Here is a 19,529-nt window from a genome sequence, read left to right on the forward strand (position 1 = left end):
ATTACAAGTCTTATTGCAATCCTGCTAATGTTTTCATCTGCTTACAGTGGTCATCAACTCATCAATTCTGATCAGGAGGAATGGGTTTTGATTTCCCCCAATCTTCCACATGCTCCCTGAAACTCCCCCCTATTTAAAATTAAGGGCCCAATGGAGCTAAACATTTTTGTGGGTTTCATGCTCTCTATAAGCGTCATCTGTTGCATGTCCCCACAACCATCTATGGGTCCCAGAAACACAAGGGTCCTGAACACAAGGCCCATAAAGTTCCCGCACCACTTTGATTGCGCTACACACCCTGATTGCTTCTTGGTGTCTGGAGTATGGATGGCTCCCGCCTCCTGTGATTCTCCAATAGAGTTTGTGGAAATTCCAGGCAGCTGTAAAAGTTCTAAACAGTTCTATAAAGTTTATAAAAGTGAAATCTTAGTCTGCTTCAACAGAAGTATAGTGTCCAGATCAAGGGACGTAATAGTCCCACTCTATTCCGCCTTGGTCAGACCACACCTGGAATACCGTATCCAGTTCTGGGCACCATATATTAAGGTAGATATTGATGAGTTGGCAGGTATGGGGTGGAGGGTGACCAAGATGACCAAGGGCCAGGGAGGAATGGGGGAGACCCCCTCTCCATCCTGACCCTCCCAGGGAGGAGGAAGAGGAAGAAGACAGTATAGATTTACAACAGGGGTTTGAGGGAAGTCACAGCTCAGAGGCAGATGAGGGGGAAAGTTGGGAAATCATGAGAGAGCCAGAGCAACACCTGGCTGACATGTCATTAGAAACCATTCTAGACCCACCATCTCCCAGAACCCGGCAAGCCTTAAAAGTAGGAGAGCAAAGAGCTCAAAGACAGATGGTACTTAGCAGCACCAGCGGAGGAGGTGATGATGAATGAGGAAGTGAGAGAGCCGGGGGCTGGAGATTCACTTGGAGAAATAACAGGAGTGACAGTGGACATCCTTGTTCCGTTCAACAACTAATTACAAAATTTTGGTAATGTGAATTCCCTGTGATCTATATCTTCCAATATTTTAACAAATTTTCAGCCAAATCCAAATTTCATAACTACTTCCATTAAGTTGGTTGGTTCTACATGATCAAATGAGGGTAACGGTTTTTTAAACTGAAACATCCTTTTTCAAGAATCTCACTTCCCTACCTTCTTGAAAAATAATATTTTAAGAATCAGATGCTATCTTTAGTTTTTGCTGTCAGGTGCTCCTTTGCGTTCAGATCAGGTCTCAGCAAAATAATGTAGCATTTGGGAATGAAGATGCAGCCCAGGAGCCCAGCACTGGAGGCCAAGATGGAGAAAACCTGAACGGCTACCATGTATTTCCCTTTGGTGCTCAGGTAGGTGGGCACAAAGGACACCCAAACACTGCAGAAGACCAGCATGCTGAAGGTGATCAGCTTGGCTTCATTGAAGGCCCCAGGCAGCTTCCTGGCCAGGAAAGCCACCGTAAAGCAGATGGCCGCCAGGAAGCCCATGTAGCCGAGGGCACCATAGAACATGGCCACAGACCCTTCATTGCATTGCAGGATGATCTCTCCAGGCTGGGAGTGCATGTCAGAGTCTGGGAATGGTGGCCAGATTCCCAGCCAGATCATGCAGATGACAACTTGGACACAGGAACAGGAAATGACAATGGAGTTGGCCAGACTCTTCCCCAGCCATCTCCTCACTGAGTTCCCTGGCTTGGTGGCCAGGAAGGCCAGAACCACAGTGATGGTTTTTGCCAACACAGAAGAAACAGCAACAGAGAAGATGATGCTGAAGGCCGTTTGTCGGAGAAGGCAGGTCCCTTTCCTTGGCCTCCCAATGAAGAGGAAGGAGGACAAAAAGGAAAGCAGGAGGGAGACGAGGAGGATGTAGGAGAGGTCCCGGTTGTTGGCTTTGACTATGGGAGTTTCGTTGTATTTAATAAAGATTCCTAAAACAAAGCTTGTGGCTAAGGACCCCAGTAGGGCAAGGGAAAGTAGGACAACCCCCAGAGATTCTTCATAGGCTAGGAAGGTGATATGCTTGAACACACATTGATCTCGGTTCATGTTTGGATGCTGATTTTCTGGGCATTTTTGGCAATGGTCTGCATCTGCAAGAGAGAGAGAGAGAGAGAGAGAGAGAGAGAGAGAGAGAGAGAGTAATGTCTACTACTCTGGATTCAGCCAAGCCCTGAGCAATATCCAGCCTCTTGGGAGAGATTCACAGGGGCGCCGACTTATAAAAAATATTGGGGGGGCCCATACCGGGGTCCTGCCCCGGGAAGTTTTCTAAGTTTTAGATGAAAATTAGTGAGTTTTAAAGTTTTTTAAAAGTATTTTAGAGTCATATGATCAACATTAGAACCCCGAAAACTCGACTCTGTATAACTCCACACTCCGGGAAACTCGACAAGCCTGAAACACTTTTTGGCTTTGAAAAAAGAAACAAAACATAAACACGCACGGTATTTTCGTAAAAAGCTAATTTAATTTACAGTAATAATTATGCTTATAGACTATTACAGAGCAGTGAATATATAGCTCTGAAAAGACTGAAATGATATTTAAATAAATCCTAAACTATCATTAAACTATCATTAAAAGAATAAAACATAAAATATTGCTGTCGCACAGTAATAGCACTTTGATTAGAAGAGTTTGGATTTGATATCCCGCCTTTCACTCCCCTTCAGGAGTCTCAAAGCGGCTAACATTCTCCTTTCCTTTCCTCCCCACAACAAACACTCTGTGAGGTGAGTGGGGCTGAGAGACGTCAGAGAAGTGTGACTAGCCCAAGGTCACCCAGGAGCTGCATGTGGAGGAGCGGAGACTCGAACCCGGTTCCCCAGATTACAAGACTACCGCTCTTAACCACTGCACCACACTGGCTCTCTTTGATTCTGTATGTATTTAATTCTCTATTTTATAAAGATTTTCAATATTGCTCTAAATACCATTATTAGGGCTAGAGTGTCTTTAGAAAGGTGCAAATGTTGACCGTCTGACTGGATTACTGAATATGAAGTCGTTGATGACTGGTCGGATATCCAATTCATCCAAAACATCTCGATGGGCTTGAAGAACAGCCAAGTTGTTCAATCGCTTCTGTCCCATTGTTGATCGGAGATATGACTTCAGACGTCTAAGGGCGCTAAATGACCGTTCTGCTGTTGCTGTCGTGATTGGAACTACTTGGAGAAGCTTAATGCACTTCACTACTTCACATAACATTTCTCCAACTGCAGGCTCTTGTGTAATGTACTTTCTCACATCACGCATGTTTTTTAAGACCAGTTGTTTTTTATTAGCGATATCGGCTAACGTATTCAAGTGTAAGCGCAGTCTCTCAATGTCTAGGTCATTTTTGAAAAACTCAGTTGATTTTTCAAAATTTGTTTCACCTCTGTTTACTAAAAGCAAGCACTCTTGTTCAACTGCAATGACCTGTGTGAATCCAGTTGATGCAAACCGCTCAGTAATGCAAGATTGCACCGTTTCACAAACTTCAATGTAAATAGCTTTGTAGTATTCCTTTGGGGTTTTGAAAGTGTGCGGTGAGCTGGCTTCATTGTTTTCATACTTCTTTGGTATACGTCGATTCCGAGGAAGCGAAGGATCATCAACTTGTGAAGGTTTTTCTTTTAAACACAATTCCCAAAAATGTTCAAAACTATCACGCCTTCCATTCAATATACAAATCAAGCCCTCATATATTTTTTCCAGATCAGCAACACTTAGATGAGGGCATTGAATTTTTTCATTGACATCCTCTACTGGGTTCATTGCATGGCAATAAAGACGTAAAAAGAAATAAGTTTTGAATTGTAACATTGACTCAAGGTAGCCTGCACATTTATAACCTGCCTCTGTTATGTCCTCTGCTGAAAATGTTTCAAAAAACTCTAGAAGTTCTTCAAAGTTTTTCAATATTCTCAAGATACTAGAAGCTCGCATAGTCCATCGAGTCGGGCAAAGGGGTCGTAGACCAGCTTGGTCGTTGGCGCTATCACAGCGTATGCTTCTGAAAAGTTCCATCCTTTTGTTGGATTCCCTTACGGTGTTTATTAAGTCCTTGGCTAAGGCCATAATATCCCTCATAGACGTAAGATGGCGGAGACTGTCTACAACTGCCAAGTTTAAACTGTGAGCAGTGCAGTGCACATAACGTGCTTTTGGTTGTATATCCAAAACTAACTTTTTTAGTCCTTTGAACTTGCCTCTCATATTCGAGGCACCATCATAGCACTGTCCTCTTAAGTTATCCATTGACAAATCAAGACGAGCAAATACGTCTTTTAAAATACTAAACAGAGTTTGTGATTCAGTGTTGGGGGTCTCGTATAAGCCAATAAAGTCTTCGTTGATAATTAAGGAATCATCATCGACAGTACGAATACAAAATGACACTTGTTCGTGAAGCGAAGAATCACTTGTTTCGTCAACAATAATAGAAAAATGTTCAGCCTTCTTGATTGAAGCTAATACTTTTCTCAACACAGACTTTCCTAGTAGATCAATGATCTCGTTTTGAATATCGTGGGACGTCCACTTATACCCCGAACGCCCTAACCAATCTTTTAACTCAGGTACGTCATTCTTTCGGAGTTCCAACAATTGAAAAAAAATTGAGTTTACATCTTCGTGCCCTCTAATTGCTAGTCCTTGTTGGCATAAAAATAGCACGGTAGTAAAAATTGTCTCAAGAGCTAAACGGCCTTTCTTCATATCACTATGTAACTGTTCATTCAATTGGGAGGCCACACTTCGGTTAGTGATGGAATTTAGTTTCAGAACACCTTCTTTATGCGTGAACGTATTTTCATGAAGACGGAATTTTTCCAAAGCCTTTTTCCAGTTAGAAAACCCTACGGAAATAAATGCATCTTCTTTTTTTGAAGAAAATTGTAATAGATTTTTAGCAGCTGCCTCTTTGCAGGTTTTGCAAAAAACTTTTTTGGTACATGCTTCATATTCTAGCCATGTATATTTGATCAACCAAGACTTCTGAAATGATCTTCCCTTACCGGATTGTCCAGGTTTCGGCTGTGAACGGTTCTCGCATGAAGACAATGAAGCAATTGACGACACAATTATTGTCGGAGGTTGACTTGCAGTATCATCAACTTCCAAGCGCGCCTTTTTGGTAACAAATTTATCCATTGCAAACTTAATTCACAATACACTGAGACTAAAGTAAACGAATAAAATATAGGGGACGGGGACGGCCACAACGTAGAAGCTGGCTAGGCTGGATGGCCAAGCTCAGTATTATCTACACTGACCCACTGTTCCTAAACTGTGGCACCGGCCAAGCCAGCTCAGAATTGTCAGCACTGGGTAAGGTTCCACTTAAAATTAAAATTGCTGGCTGTGACAGCTGAGTCAATCTCGCCCTGACTTAGCTGTAACCTTACTCTTTAGGATTAAACAGCGCCTATTCCAATAAAACGTACCCCGGTAGCTGTGACTCAAATCCCGTCAATGCTAGCTGAGGCCCAGATTTATTATTATTATTTATTTATGAATATGCTATTATTAGTTCTCTAACTATATCTAGAATTGTGTTTCTATCCAAAAGGCTCAACTTAAAATTTCCCCAAATCAATTAATGAAGGCAACAAATTCCTAGTGAAAGAGAACCCTTATTTGTTAATTAAGGCAACAAATTCCCAGAGAAAGAACCCTTATTTGCTTGCAGGCTATAATTTTTTAGCTAGAGGGAGGAATGAGAGGCTTAGTAGCCAGTGCCAAGAATCACCGCTAAACCAGGCACTGTGCCCCCTCAGCATTCAAATTGCAGCATTCAAATTGCAGTCCCAAACCTCCACTCTACTCGGCACTGAGGCAAAGCAGGACAAATTCCTCCAATAAGAACCACGAAAGCGAATTAATTGCAATAATCTATATGGCCTCTACCTTATGCAGAACCTTATGCAATTAAAATCCCCAGCAATTAAATCACTTATGCACTTAAATCCCTTGATTCCTTCTGAAATTAAATCCAACTAGCAAAATTGAAACACTCTTTAAATCACTAATGAATTACCTCTGCGCTAAATTAGAATTAAATTAGAATATTATTTAAAAGGAACAGAGCTGGCTTGTCTGAGTTGAATTAAAATATTATTTAAAGGAACAGGAAGATGAGGTGCCTTGTGAATGAATTGACGAAAAAATTATATCTCCCAACCAATTACTTTAAATAAATTGTCTTCCCCAAGTCAAGCAATTTAAATAGCAGCACTATCGCTTAATTAAATTTCCTGTTTAAACGTGGTAGCACAGTAGACGTAATTCTTGTTGCTCTATAATAACAGGCTGTTGCTCTATAGCAACGGAGCTAGCAGAGGCCACCCTTCTCACGAAGCCTTGCCTGCTTTAAAATGGCGTCCGCCTCAGCCCCTGTGGGGAAATTTAATGGGGGCCGCGGATGAACTACCGCCGCTGAAAACTATCCCCTCGATAAAAGGGGTGCCTACTGTGGGAGGGGGTACCAAAGTGCGGCTACCAAGCAGTCAACTCCCAAACTCCGCTACTTTGCTTATTTAAAACAATGAATTTAAACCAAGGCTTATTTCCCACGTGGCTTGCCTCTCCTAAAATGGCCGCCGCCAAAAAGTCACGTGGTCATCCAAAATGGCTGCCGCAAAGCTATCCCGTTGCCTAGCGACGGCGCTAAATCTCCCAGTGGTAGCCATTTGCTGCGAAAACCAGCAACCCCATAGCAACCGCTCCCAAAGCGAAACGAGCCCATGCCCTGAATGCTAGTGCTGAATCAGGGACCCCCGCAGGAACGGACGCAACAGCACGGAAAAGGACCCACGCACCCCTTAGACTTGCAGGCTTGACCCCCGGTAAGCTCCACGGCAATACGACCTGATCGAAGAGGTGAGGACTCCTCCTCCCGGAATCTCAGCAGAGCCGCGTGGCTGAAGAGGTGAAGCGATTCGGAGAGGTGATGCTGTTCCTGCGTGAAGTAGCGATGTCCCGGGCAAAGGAGCCTCTCAGTGGCTTCCCGGGCGGTCAGCTCCCTTAAGCAAGGCAATAGCAGCAGCAAGCAGAAGGCGCTCAAACGTGGGGGCTAGCCGGAGAAGAGAGGGCGAGCCCCCTCTGCTCCGGCCCTAAATAGGGCAAGCCACGCCCCCCCAGCCAGCCGATTGGCTGGCTGGGAGGCGTGGCCGGTCGGGATTCCCCTGTTCTCGCGGGGGCTGAAACCGCCAGGAGGAAGGAAATTCCCCCCGGCAGTGGTGCTGCGAAGCGGCGAAGCAGCGAGGATTCCCTAATCTCGCGGGGGACAGCCGGGGCTCTCCGGCAAGGGCGCGCGGCTGGCTGGCTGGCTGGCGAGGGAGCAGGTGGGGAGGAGGCGGGGAACGGCAGCGGCGCTCTGCTGGAGGGGCGCCCGAGATTATTGGGGGGGCTGAGCCCCCCCAAAAAAATTATTGAGGGGGCTCGGGCCCCCTCAGGCCCCATGGAGTCGGCGCCTATGGAGATTCAGTCATAGAAGAAGTCAGTCTTAGACAGCCACAGATCACTACAGGTATTTAATTAGGTTTTTCTAAACATTAGCTCTACCCCGAAGAAATTTTGAACAGATTCCAGGGCTGGAGATCCCCTGCTTTCTCTCTGGCAGGTTGGGCTGCTTGGAGCCCCCTATACCAGGGCCAAAAGGAGGATCAGGGGTCTGTGCAGAAGTCTAATATCTACCCTAGGTCCATAAAAATCTCCCTCCTCAAGGACCCCAGGACAGCTAAGTCTAGTCAAAGGCAACTATGGGGTGCAGCGTTCATCTTGCTTCAGGCCGAGGGAGCTGGTGTTTGTCCACAGACAGCTTTCTGGGTCATGTGGCCAGCATGACTAAACCGCTTCTGGTGCAAAGGGACACCATGATGGATGCCAGAGCGCACGGAAACACCATTTGCGTGGCAAGTCCCTCCCTGTGAAATGAAGACTAATAACACATTATGTAAGGTTAATGGGCGTAAAAGGCCACAACTTTATTGATTACAGGAATTGGAAGGTATTGGCCTTAGGCATTGGCTCCTATTGAGTACACGGCATGGTGACCGGGAAGGGTTATCCACCAGCCGTGGGAGTCCTGTTGAAGTACGCCAACTAGGATCCCACGGGTGTCACCACTCGGGGGCGTGCCGTAGGCCCTCACCTCCCTAGGTTTCGGACAGGGCAACTGGACTACCCTTTTCATTGGGGGAAGGTGATGGCGCTTCCTCCCCCCTCATTTGCATAACAATTACCCCTGCCAATGCCTAACCGCCAATACCGAGGGAGTTGTGACGTTTTGCTATGAGGTAGGCGAAAAAAACAAATGGCTGAAGTGCGCCAAGTGGAAAAATTCCTACCAGGCCCCTTGCGGCGACCAACCGAAGTCCATACCAAGGTCAAAGCTAGCTAAGCCTAAAGGGTGGGTGGGATGGGAAAAACCGGTCAGCTGGAACGGGGCAAAGAGGGCGGTCCCCAGGTGCGCTGGCCTTAAATGGGTTAGGCCACGCCTCCACAGCCCGCCGATTGGCGGGACAGGTCGTAGACACGCCCGGGGATTCCCTCGATCTCGCGGGGGCTAAGAGCCAGCCCCCGCGTGTGTGGGAGGGGGTGGGCCCGCAACCCTACCTCCTTCCCAGCTCGGAAGTAGCTTTACTTCCCGCTGCAGTGACATCTATCCTTCTATTTGCACTGGTGTCCTTTCGAACTGCTAGGATGGAAAAAGCGGAGACAGAGAAATGGGACCTCAGCTTGTTGCATGGTTTCGAACTGCTGACCTTCCGATCAGCAAGATGAAGAGGCTCCGTGGTTTAGACCTCCCTACTTCATATTTGATCAAAGGTATTTTTTGGAGTGAGATTGGGTAGTAGGACTGAGGAGTGGGATATGGGTGGGCAGGCATTTAGTGATTGACATGTTTATATCCTTCTTTACTATATTTATATATATATAATGTTGATGATACATTTTAGAACAATATCACAAACTATAATAATCAAAACAGATTGATGATGATGATAATTTGGACCACCCAGTTCCCTCCCACACATGAACCATACCAGCCTTGTCCTGCCCAGAATTGGTTTTGAGAGATTCCTGACGGAACCCTTCTCTCTTCCCCAAGGCCAGACTTTCCCTTGGAATCGCCCACCTTCCTGAGTGGAGATGGTCCCTTCTGCACAGGGAAGACATTCATAACAGCAAAGAGGCTTCCCTTCCTGAATCACCTTGACGGATCCAGGGCGACAGCTTTCCACACACCTGGAAGTAGGAAGGGCCTAGGCACAAAGACGAAGAGCGTCAGTGAGAATTGTTCTTTGACGCATAGTATGTTGTCATCTGCTGTAGCATCTAGACTATAGCTTGAAACTCAGCATTTCCCATCACTGTCCATTACATGAATTATTCATGATTAAATTCAGGAAAAAACAAAGGACCTCCATTAAATAAAGTTCTGTATATGGGCCATTCACTACTGATAGAAATTCATGTAACAACTGAAAAGCATGGAACCCCCCTTTCCCCATACACACAGTTTAGCAGGAAGCCTCCTTCAGCACCCAGCTGAGCAGAGGAGCTGTAGGAACTATCTGGAAGAACAGCCCAGTGCTGGAGTTGACAGGCAACTGAGGGCAGCAGCCCACAGAACAGGGAGCACTTATTAGAGCTCACAGAAAAGACAGCAAAATGACAGGCATCATTCCCACTCCCCGTCACCTGATTGAGCCACTTGGGCCACACAATGGCCTCCTGGTCGATGGTGCACTTCAGGTCTGGGGATCCCTGTCTGTCGATACTCCCAAACTTCACTCTGAGGACGGATTTATTGGGGAACACCACCCAGTTCACAATGTCCAAGTCGGCTGCCAGCTCCCCGTTCTCATCCAAATACACTCTGTCCATGGAAGAATTGTAGAACTGGGTGCTTCCTAGGAAAGGGTGGAGCTGGAACAGAAGCAAAGATGAGAGCATTTAGAATAAAGGGAAGCATAGGCCCCTGTTTTGCTATCCCAGAAATGGAAAGTGAGCGAGGTTCCAGCTAAAGAGGATTGGCAACTTAAGTGGACAGAATATGCAGAAATTGCAGATTTAACATGCAGAATAAGAGAGCAAGAAGAACATACATTGAAAGAAGAGTGGAAAGCATTTATTGAATATATGGAAAAAGCAGCATACAGCTGAAAATGGTGGCAGCAGTAAGATAAACTCAACCACATAAATAATGTTTGATGGATGTAAACGTAGAAAACTGATTTGAATGGTTATAGCAAAATATACAGGGATGTATAAATGAACCATGGAAAGAGAAGAAGGGAAGTCATGGGATATTTCAGAGTTTGTAAAATGTTTATTTGGAATTGTTAGATTGAAAATTTAATAAAAATTATCTAATAATAATGGAAGCATACTGACAATTCACTTCCCCTTTGCTTAGGGCTGGTTGCAGACTCAAATAGTAATGGAGAGATCTTGTCACTTTTGGTTCATACTGTTTTCTCTCACACACAAACCCCAATCTTAAATTTAGTTCTCTACATTTCTGAAGCATTTTTAAAATAATAATAATAGAAACTCATCAGAACTCTTCAGCATTTCTGTGTGATTTTCTCCTAGTAAGCATGTTTTTGAAGGATGCTCCCCCCTTGGATTCTTTCAGAAAGAGTGAGTTAGGTTCGTTTTTCCTTTCAAGGCAAACTGAATGAGATCTCCAATATGGGCTTCAGCAGGGAAAGGCAGGAGCTTGGTGGAGGGAGCAGAGAGCCAGAGCAGAGTCAAGCGGGTGTCAAAGGAATAGAGACTACAGACAGCCTGATCAATGTCATCTCCCCTGCCAAAAATAATTCCAACTTGCGGGAAAAGGAGAATTGGGCACATGATGGGAGCAGTTGCTCGGGGGGCTGTGCAATGAGGCAAGAATAAGAATAGCAAACAGAAATGAAAGATGTATATGTATTAAGGAAGGTTTAAAATGGAAAATGGGCAATGTGTTTTGCAAACTGAGTTTTTTCCATAGTAGTTTTTTTCTAAAGGGCTCCGGGCTCTTGCTGAGATTAAGATTAACTAACTGGATGCTGTTCTCTGCTAGCTAACATGTGAGTGTTGTAACCTTAGATCATGTGATGAAGGTGTTGGATTGCAATATCTCCTTTTTGAAGGGAGTTGCCTTTTTTTCTTTGGCTCCAAAACTCAGTAGAGTCAATATATAAAGGAAGCTCTCCTGAAGGTAAAGCAAACAGCCTGGAGGCAGAAAGGCAGGAGAGAGAGAGAGATGGAGAGAGAGAGAGAGAGAGAGAGATCCCGAGCCTGTGCTGGAAAGAATGATGTTCTCATTCTGTTATAAAGAGTTTGTGAGTAAAGAGTGAATAATATTTCTATGCGCCTGGACAATAATTCATTTCCAAAGGAAATGAATGCTTCCAGTTCTTATGCTTCAAATAGTTTCAAACTGCACAATATTCAATATCTGCAACACTACAATCGATTGTCATGCTCAGTTGAGATGTCTATGAAGGGAAAGAAAATACCTGCCATGGCTGTAGCCTTTGAAGTCCCATTCTCTCAGTTCCCCTCTGCTTAGATCTAGATGAATATGCAGCATTTAAGGCACGAGCCACGGCTTGCAGAGTGTTGTAGATCCTGTAGCTGTCTAGAGAGAGGATTCTTTCCAGATCATCTTGGGGAAGCCTCTCCAGTTTCCCTCTCTCTCTGCATCTTGTCCGGCCTTTCACTGAGAATGCATGCTTTGAATAGGAGCAATTAAAAGCATCCTCCCAAAACTTCTTAATACCAGAGAAAAAGGGTGGAAAATCAACGTATTTTGCCCCTTTACTTGTCTCAGTGAAGAAGGAAAATATACCATGGATGTGTTGGAAAGATATGTCATTATACATCAGCTCCAGGGCAACATCCCACAAAACTGTTGTGATGAAGATTTTCCCAACAATATACTTCATCACTATGTCAAAAAACAGTTGTATAAATTGTAGTCCATCTAAGAAATAAGTCATTTCCCCGTAGTAAACAAATACACGCACTTGCCTCCACTTGCGGAATGGAAGACGAGGAATGTAGACTCCATTTGTATTCGGTCCTGGGATGCTTTGTGAGATGACAACACAGACACCGCTCTTGATGAGCACGGGTGTCAAGCTCTTCAGGAACCTCTCTCCATTGTCGGTGTCTGGTGCAAGGAGGCCAATCAAGGTCCATTGGAAGTGCTGGAGCAGCTTGACAATCCCTGGGTACAGGGCTTCTTCTTTGGGGACCATCCGGTAGAAAAAAGGGAAATGCCTCTTATCATTCAGAACATGAGAGACAAAAGCATAAGTGACCTGGGAAGAGAAGGAAGATTTGTATCTTGTTTGATTTCAGATAAAGCCTAAATATTTCTAAGCCCAACATGAGATTGGGAAGGTCTTAGGAAGGAGGAAGGTCTATTGCAAGGACCCTTTGGTGGGAACAGTGATTTCCTTGAAGGTTGTGGCAGCCGTAAAGAAGGCAAATTTGATGCTAGGGGTCAACAGGAGGGTAGTTGAAAATAAGACTGCCAATATCATAATGCTATTATACCTCTCTCCATTCCTACCTGTGGGATTTTATAGATGCCCAACACGTTTGAAATCCGGATGGAGTTTTGAGAGTCGGACCCTTCAAGAACAGCCAGTAAGTTAGTCTGTTTACCACAGCTGTAGTTTGGAAAGTTCAGCTGCCCAATTGACAACATGTCTAGCAAAGCATCATAGGTCACCCTTCCATTAAAAAAGTTCTCATGGATGCTGTAGCCCAGGGTGATGTTGGGTAACAGCTTTTGATTCTGGTTGATCTCTTGAATGGCATACAAGAAGGAGAGGAGCTGCCAGTACTTTGTGGGTCCTTTCCTGGGGGGAGAAATTATATACATGCCAACACTGTCCAAGTGATATTTCTGTTCTACCTCTAATATTCAACTCTACCTCTTTCAAATCAGAACCAGTGAAGGCAGTGAAGGTCCTGTGTGAGTGTCTGGGGGCAGTTGGAGGCTGGATGGCGGCTAACAGATTGAGGCTGAATCCTGACAAGACAGAAGTACTGTTTAGGGGGGACAGGAAGCAGGCAGGTGTGGAGGACTCCCTGGTCCTGAATGGGGTAACTGTGCCCCTGAAGGAACAGATGCGCAGCCTCGGAGTCATTTTGGACTCACAGCTGTCCATGGAGGCCCAGGTCACTTCTGTGTCCAGGGCAGCTGTCTACCAGCTCCACCTGGTATGCAGGCTGAGACCCTACCTGCCCACAGACTGTCTCGCCAGAGTGGTGCATGCTCTAGATATCTCTTGCTTGGATTACTGCAATGCGCTCTATGTGGGGCTACCTTTAAAGGTGACCCGGAAACTACAACTAATCTAGAATGCCGTAGCTAGACTGGTGACTGGGAGCGGCCGCCGAGACCACATAACACCAATCTTGAAAGATCTACATTGGTTCTCAGTACGTTTACAAGCTTTTGGAATGGGACACTAAAGAGGACCAGGTAAATTGCGTTATTATAAAATGGGCGAAGGATGTGGGACATAATATATTCAAAGTGTTGGTGCTGATGTTTAAACGGCCTGAAGAAGCGTCTCCACTCACATCGTTCAGCCCGGACACTGAGGTCCAGCACTGAGGGCCTTCTGGAGGTTTCCTCACTCCAAGAAGCCAAGTTAAAGGAATCCAGGCAGAGGCCCTTCTTGGTAGTGGCACCTGCCCTGTGGAACACCCTCCCACCAGATGCCAAAGAGAAGAACAACTTCTACACTTTTAGAAGACAACTGAAGGCAGCCCTGTTTAGGGAAGCTTTTAATGTTTAACAGACCACTGTAGTTTAATATTTTATTTTAATATTTAATATCCATCCCCATAAAACGTCTTACCAATAAAAGCTGGTGGAAGGACATTGGCTAAAGATATGAGGATGAAACACAGTGTTTGTGGCAGAGATGACCCCACTGATGAGGTGGTCTCCTGGCCTGAAATAATTAGGTGAATCTCTCTCATCCCTTTCCAAAGACAAGAGGCATTTTGTCTTCAGTTTCCCACAGTCCCCATAAGGCAGTAGAAGCAGTAGAATGAGGACCATCTTTTTTCCTCCCAGGAACGAGCACCTCCCTTACAAAGAATTAGAAGTCCTTTGTTGTGGTCCTTGCAAGATGCAGTAACTTTCTTCTCACTAACGGAGCCCTACAGAGGGGTCACATGTGAAGTGGAGAGAAGTCAAGCCAACCTCATTCTGGTGCAGTTATCATCTGTCCTAAATCTCAGCCCCCCCCCCCAAGTTTTGGGTGGCTCAGGAGGCATATATCTGCCAGACCTTTCTGCCTCAGATCCATAACATCACGTTTAGTGGACTCAAATGTAATTTTTGGAAGCAAAATGACACGCACTGTCATTTTGATAATTATACGGAGAAGAAGTACCACCTCTGCAAGTTCCTAAACACTTTATGCAGCTCCACCTGCAACTGAGGAGCTGAAGAAAAACATGTTTGCGAAAACTCCAAGATCTACCTCCAAACTGTGAGATGCAAATGCCAAAGATTGGTGAAAAGTACCAAGATGAAGAGTTAGAAGTTCCCTGAACTATCATACTTGAGCCCTGGCAGAATCCCCCCCCCCCCATGCTAACACAGGATAGGGCTATTCTGATGAACTTGAGAGGTGAACAAGGGAACTGAAATTTCACGTAAAGACAGAAGCGATACAGCAGATTTTTTTGTAGGATTTTTTTTGTTTTGTTCTTGTTTTTATTATATACTTTTTGGTCTTATCCTGTATTTTTATGCTGTGAACCACCTTAAGATCATTGAGTGAAGGGCAGTGTAAAAATTTAATAAAGAAACAGACAAACCAACACTTGGAATTCCAAAAAAGCTTTCAACAAGGTGCCTCCTGAGTAAGCTTAGTAGTCATGGAATAAGAGAAGAGGTGCTCTGGTGGATCAGGAATGGAAGTTGCAGGAAGCCAAAAATAGGTTTAAGTGGATAGTCCTTCAAATGGGGGGGGGGGGGTGTGCCAGATGTTCTTGACCAAAATCTCGCAAGGACAATCTGGCCACATCACGTTGCACCAACTAGAGATTCTGCACCAGACCCAAGGGCAGCCCCAGAAAGAGTGCATTGCAGTAGTCCAGCTCCAAGTTTTCCAGTGCTCCAGTGGTCACAAACAGCCATAGAGGACATGTGGGTCTCTAGTGACAAAGGTGTATCCAAGAGTACCCCCGAATTATGCACTTGCTCCTTTAGAGGTGGAATCATCCAAAGAGCCTACAAATTGTGTGTCAAGCTCCTGTGTTCCTGTCGCTCCCTAAGTGATGAAAACCAGACAAGACAACAGCATAACATTGGGTCCAAATGAGCCACAACTCTATTGATTACAGATGTGAATGGTTTGGCATTGGCATTGCGTATAGCCACTTATTCCACCCCAGTCCATCTGCTAGGGGTGCATCTAAGGGTAATCCACAACTGCCCCCCCATGACCTACATCAAGTAGGGGTAACCACCAATGGGCCCCTGTTGGAGGAGTGCTACGGCCCTAGCCCCCTGCTGGGCATCCAGACAGAAGCAACTCCTCACAGATCCCTTTGACAGGATACCCTTAACCAAGAAGGGGCGGACATGGGAAACCAAGTTGATGGACTATGCTGAAATGGTAAAAATAACTGGGAAGCTCAGAAAGCAAGAACATTGTAAGCAGGTTAAAACATTAGCAGAATTTTAACTACACTTGTAAATTAATGGAAAGTATGGACAATTTGGAAAGACAAAATTTGGACAGTTTTGATATGCAGGTGTAAATATTACTACTAGGACCCATAGAAGGGATGGGGGAAAGTCAGGAGATTCAGCGTAATTTCGGCATTTGAATCTTGTATTGCTTTTTGTTGTATGTTTTTTTATGTTTTAAAATAAAAAATATATATATTAAAAAAAACAACAACATCAAACTGCTAGGTTGGCAGGAGCTGGGACAGAGCAATGTGAGCTTGCCACTGTTGCACGGATTTGAACTGCCAACCTTCCAACCAGCAAGCCCAAGAAGCTCAGTAGATCACAGTGCCACCTATGTCCCTAGAGCTATGTGTTATCGGCATACTATTATAGTTAATAATAATAATAATAATAATAATAATAATAATAATAATAATAATTTATTTGTACCCAGCCCTCAGAGCTGGACCTCAGTGTGGAGGTGGAGATGCTCCTTCAGATATACAGGGCCGAGCCCATTTAGGGCTTTAAAGGTCAACACCAATACTTTGAATTGTGCTCGGAAACGTACTGGAAGCCAATGTAGGTCTTTCAAAACCAGTGCTATGTGGTCTCGGCAGCCGCTCCCAGTCACCAGTCTAGCTGCCGCATTCTGGATTAGTTGTAGTTTCTGGATCACCTTCAAAGGTAGCCCCACGTACAGCACAGTGCAGTAGTCCAAACAAGAGATAACCAGAGCATGCACCACTCTGTGGACACAGTCCCCAGGCAGGTAGGGTCTCAGCCTGCGTACCAGATTCAGCTGGTAGACACTGCCCTGGACACAGAATAAACCTGCACCTCCATGGACAGCTGTGAGTCCAAAATGACTCCCGGACTGCGCACCTGGTCCTTCAGGGGCACAGTTACACCATTCAGGACCAGAGAGTCCTCCACACCAGCCCACCCCCTGTCCCCCAAGAACAGTACGTCTATCTTGTCAGCATTCAACCTCAATCCATTAGCCGCCATCCATCCTCCAACTGCCTGGTGGCCCCTTGCTCCAAAACTCCTCAGGACCGCACCCCATGACTTCATATAGATTTTAAAGAGCGTATAGATCTTAAATAGTGCTGGAGAGAGAATACCTTGCAGCACCCCATAGCAAGAATGCTGGGGTGGGGGTGAGGAGCAGTCATCAAGCGCTTCTTTCTGGACATGACATTGAAGATATGGACAGAACCACTGTAATATGGTGCCTCTGACACCCATCTCACTAAGTCAGTTCTAAGTCAGGAGGATACCATGATTGACGGCATCAAAATTTAAAAAAGGGCAACCCAAATGATCTCAGCATGTCTAAGGACGAGGACTGGGGAATGCATTCTATGGCAGACTAGTTTCCTCTCCGATGGAGAGATGGAGGGGAAAAGTCACCCCCCACCTTGTCCATGTCAGTTTCTGTTTGTTGCCACTGTGCAGTGCTTGGAGTCACAAGACTCTGCCTTGCATTCCAGAGATTCCATACTGTTGGAAGTCTCACGGAAGATGGGAGACGGAGGTGATGTTTACTGGTTTCCTGTTCCTTTGTTCAGTTGCTCTCTGCTTCCACAGAGAGAGCATGTATATTTCTTTTCTGTCTGCATAGTTAGAAATAAAATGTTCTTTGCAATGTAGCACATACTATCTCGGCTCCTTCCCTGCGTGCTGGATACTCTGCGTAATGGGGGAACGTGCTTGGAGCCTCATCAAAGGCTCAGGTTGTTAATCACAGACTCGACCGGAAGAGTTGCTTGGTCAAATGCAAGTCCGACAGTCCACAGCATGTTCAGAAGCAGAGAGAGAGAGAGAGAGAGGAGCTGAACAGCTGAGGGAGGAGTTGCCCAGGTACGAGATAATGACAAGGGAACCTGAAGGGAGGAGGCAGCTAGTTGAAACGTCACTTGAGAGTGGGGAACCCCCCTCACCACAGACTCGGAGGTCTGAACATATCAGAGAGCAAAGAAGTCAGAGGGAGGGAGGAACTTCCCATTGGCACCTAAAATGCTACAGAAGTCGGAAGGAGGATTTAGAGCAGCCAACAGCCCCCCTTGCGGAGAGCTGTGTATTTCTGCTTGCAACATGATGCTGTAATAAAAGGACTTCTTATCTGTGATGTTACCAAAGGGAGAGAACTCTCCACGCCTGACACAACATCACTCTTCCCCCTTCCCCTTCCCTTTACTTCTCATGAAAACTCAAGGGATTTGTCCAAAGTTCTCCTCTGGGTCCACTAAAATGGACCCCATCTTTGAGAGGAACGTGAGGTGACATCCTGCTTCTGATTCAGTCAATGAATCAGTCATGCAAACAATAATGCTCTCCACCTGATTCAAGGCTTCTCCACAGACCCTGCTGATTCAGCATTCATCCTGATTTACTTGATTATGTGGTGCTCTTTAAGAACAACAACAACAACACAAACAACAACATCAACAACAACAATTAATTTTATTTATACCCTGCCCTCCCCAGCCAAGGCCGGGCTCAGGGCAGCTAACAAGCAATAATAAAAACAAGTTGAATGAATACAACTTAAAAACAATATTAAAATACAACATTAAAACGTTAAAATGCAGCCTCATCACAGGAGAAAAGAAAAAGAAAGAGGGGGAGGGAATCAAATTGACTCAAAGCCAAAGGCCAGGCGGAACAACTCTGTCTTACACACCCTGTGGAAAGAAATCAGATCCTGCAGGGCCTTGGTCTCATGAGACAGAGCGTTCCACCAGGCCAGAGCCAGTGTTGAAAAAGCCCTGGCTCTGGTTGAGGCTAATCTAACTTCCTTAGGGCCCGGGACCTCTAGGGTGTTGCTATTTATGCACCTTAAGGTCCTCTGTGGGCCATACCGGGAGAGGCGGTCCCATTGGTACGAGGGTCCTAGGCCGTGAAGGGTTCTAAAGGTCAAAACCAGCACCTTAAATCTGACCCTGTACTACACCGGGAGCCAGTGCAGCTGGAAAAGCACTGGGTGAATATGCTCCCATGGCAGAGACCCCATGAGGAGCCTCACTGAAGCATTTTGCAACTGGTGGAATTTCTGGAACAGCTTCAAGGGTAGCCCCACGTAGAGCGAATTACAGTAGTCAAGCCTGGAGGTGGCGGTTGCATGGATCACTGTGGCCAGGTTGGGGCGGTAAAGGTAAGGGAATCAACTGCTTGAATCCCTCCTGCAAAATATTGACTGTCTGGAGGCACACTCTGATTTCATAGGTTCCAGTTGCCCCCATATGCCAGGACCATGAACTTAGGTGCTTCTCAGCTGAAGGTGCAGCAGCTGTTACCAAAAAGGAGCAATGCAGCAGCGAGCAGCAGCTTCGTCAGCTGCAGGTGGCTGGAAAGCCAAACAGGATGTTGATGTTTGTGACTGTTACCATGGCAAGAAAGGGGCAGTCCATTCACTGTACTGAGCACTGGATGTTAGCTCAGTGTGTGTCATCTGACCTGTACAGGATGTACATGGGTGGAGTTTTTTCTCTCTGCTGTTGTTGTGAGTGCAGACATGTTTATCTGTACGGCTGCAAAAGACAGAAATAAGAGCATGTAGATACATTTCTGTCTGTCTGTTTCCCCTCCCTGGGGATAGCAGGGAGGAGAGTGAAGGAGTGGTGTGTTCTTCTCACGTCTGGGAAGGACCTCCGATTACAGACCTCGCCTGTTTGCCTGCCGGGAGTGGCAGGGGGGAGGTCAACAAGGAATTCAGCCGGTGCCTGGAGCGTGGCACATTCCTCTGACTGAGGCAGGATTCCAACAGCAGCAGCTGATGCTTAAGTCCTGATTGAACATGAGTATGCTGCATTTG

At 45.6% G+C, this 19,529-nt stretch overlaps 2 protein-coding genes across 2 annotated transcripts in view; one reads left to right on the forward strand and one right to left on the reverse strand.

Moving 5' to 3' along the window:
• LOC309336979 (uncharacterized protein) overlaps nt 1-19,529 on the forward strand; it is a 115,437-nt gene that overhangs the window by 56,039 nt on the left and 39,869 nt on the right. The window lies entirely within an intron of this gene.
• Nucleotides 1,078-12,254, reverse strand: LOC309335227 (vomeronasal type-2 receptor 26-like; the record flags this gene model as incomplete). The annotated part of the gene is made up of 5 exons (XM_081850101.1): nt 1,078-2,099; nt 9,137-9,263; nt 9,703-9,930; nt 11,511-11,726; nt 12,021-12,254. The coding sequence occupies 5 exons, from the start codon at nt 12,252-12,254 to the stop codon at nt 1,189-1,191; spliced, it is 1,716 nt and encodes a 571-aa protein (XP_081706227.1). The 3' UTR covers nt 1,078-1,188.

Source organism: Podarcis erhardii (assembly GCF_964252035.2).
Source record: "Podarcis erhardii genome assembly, chromosome: 2".
NCBI lineage: Eukaryota > Metazoa > Chordata > Lepidosauria > Squamata > Lacertidae > Podarcis > Podarcis erhardii.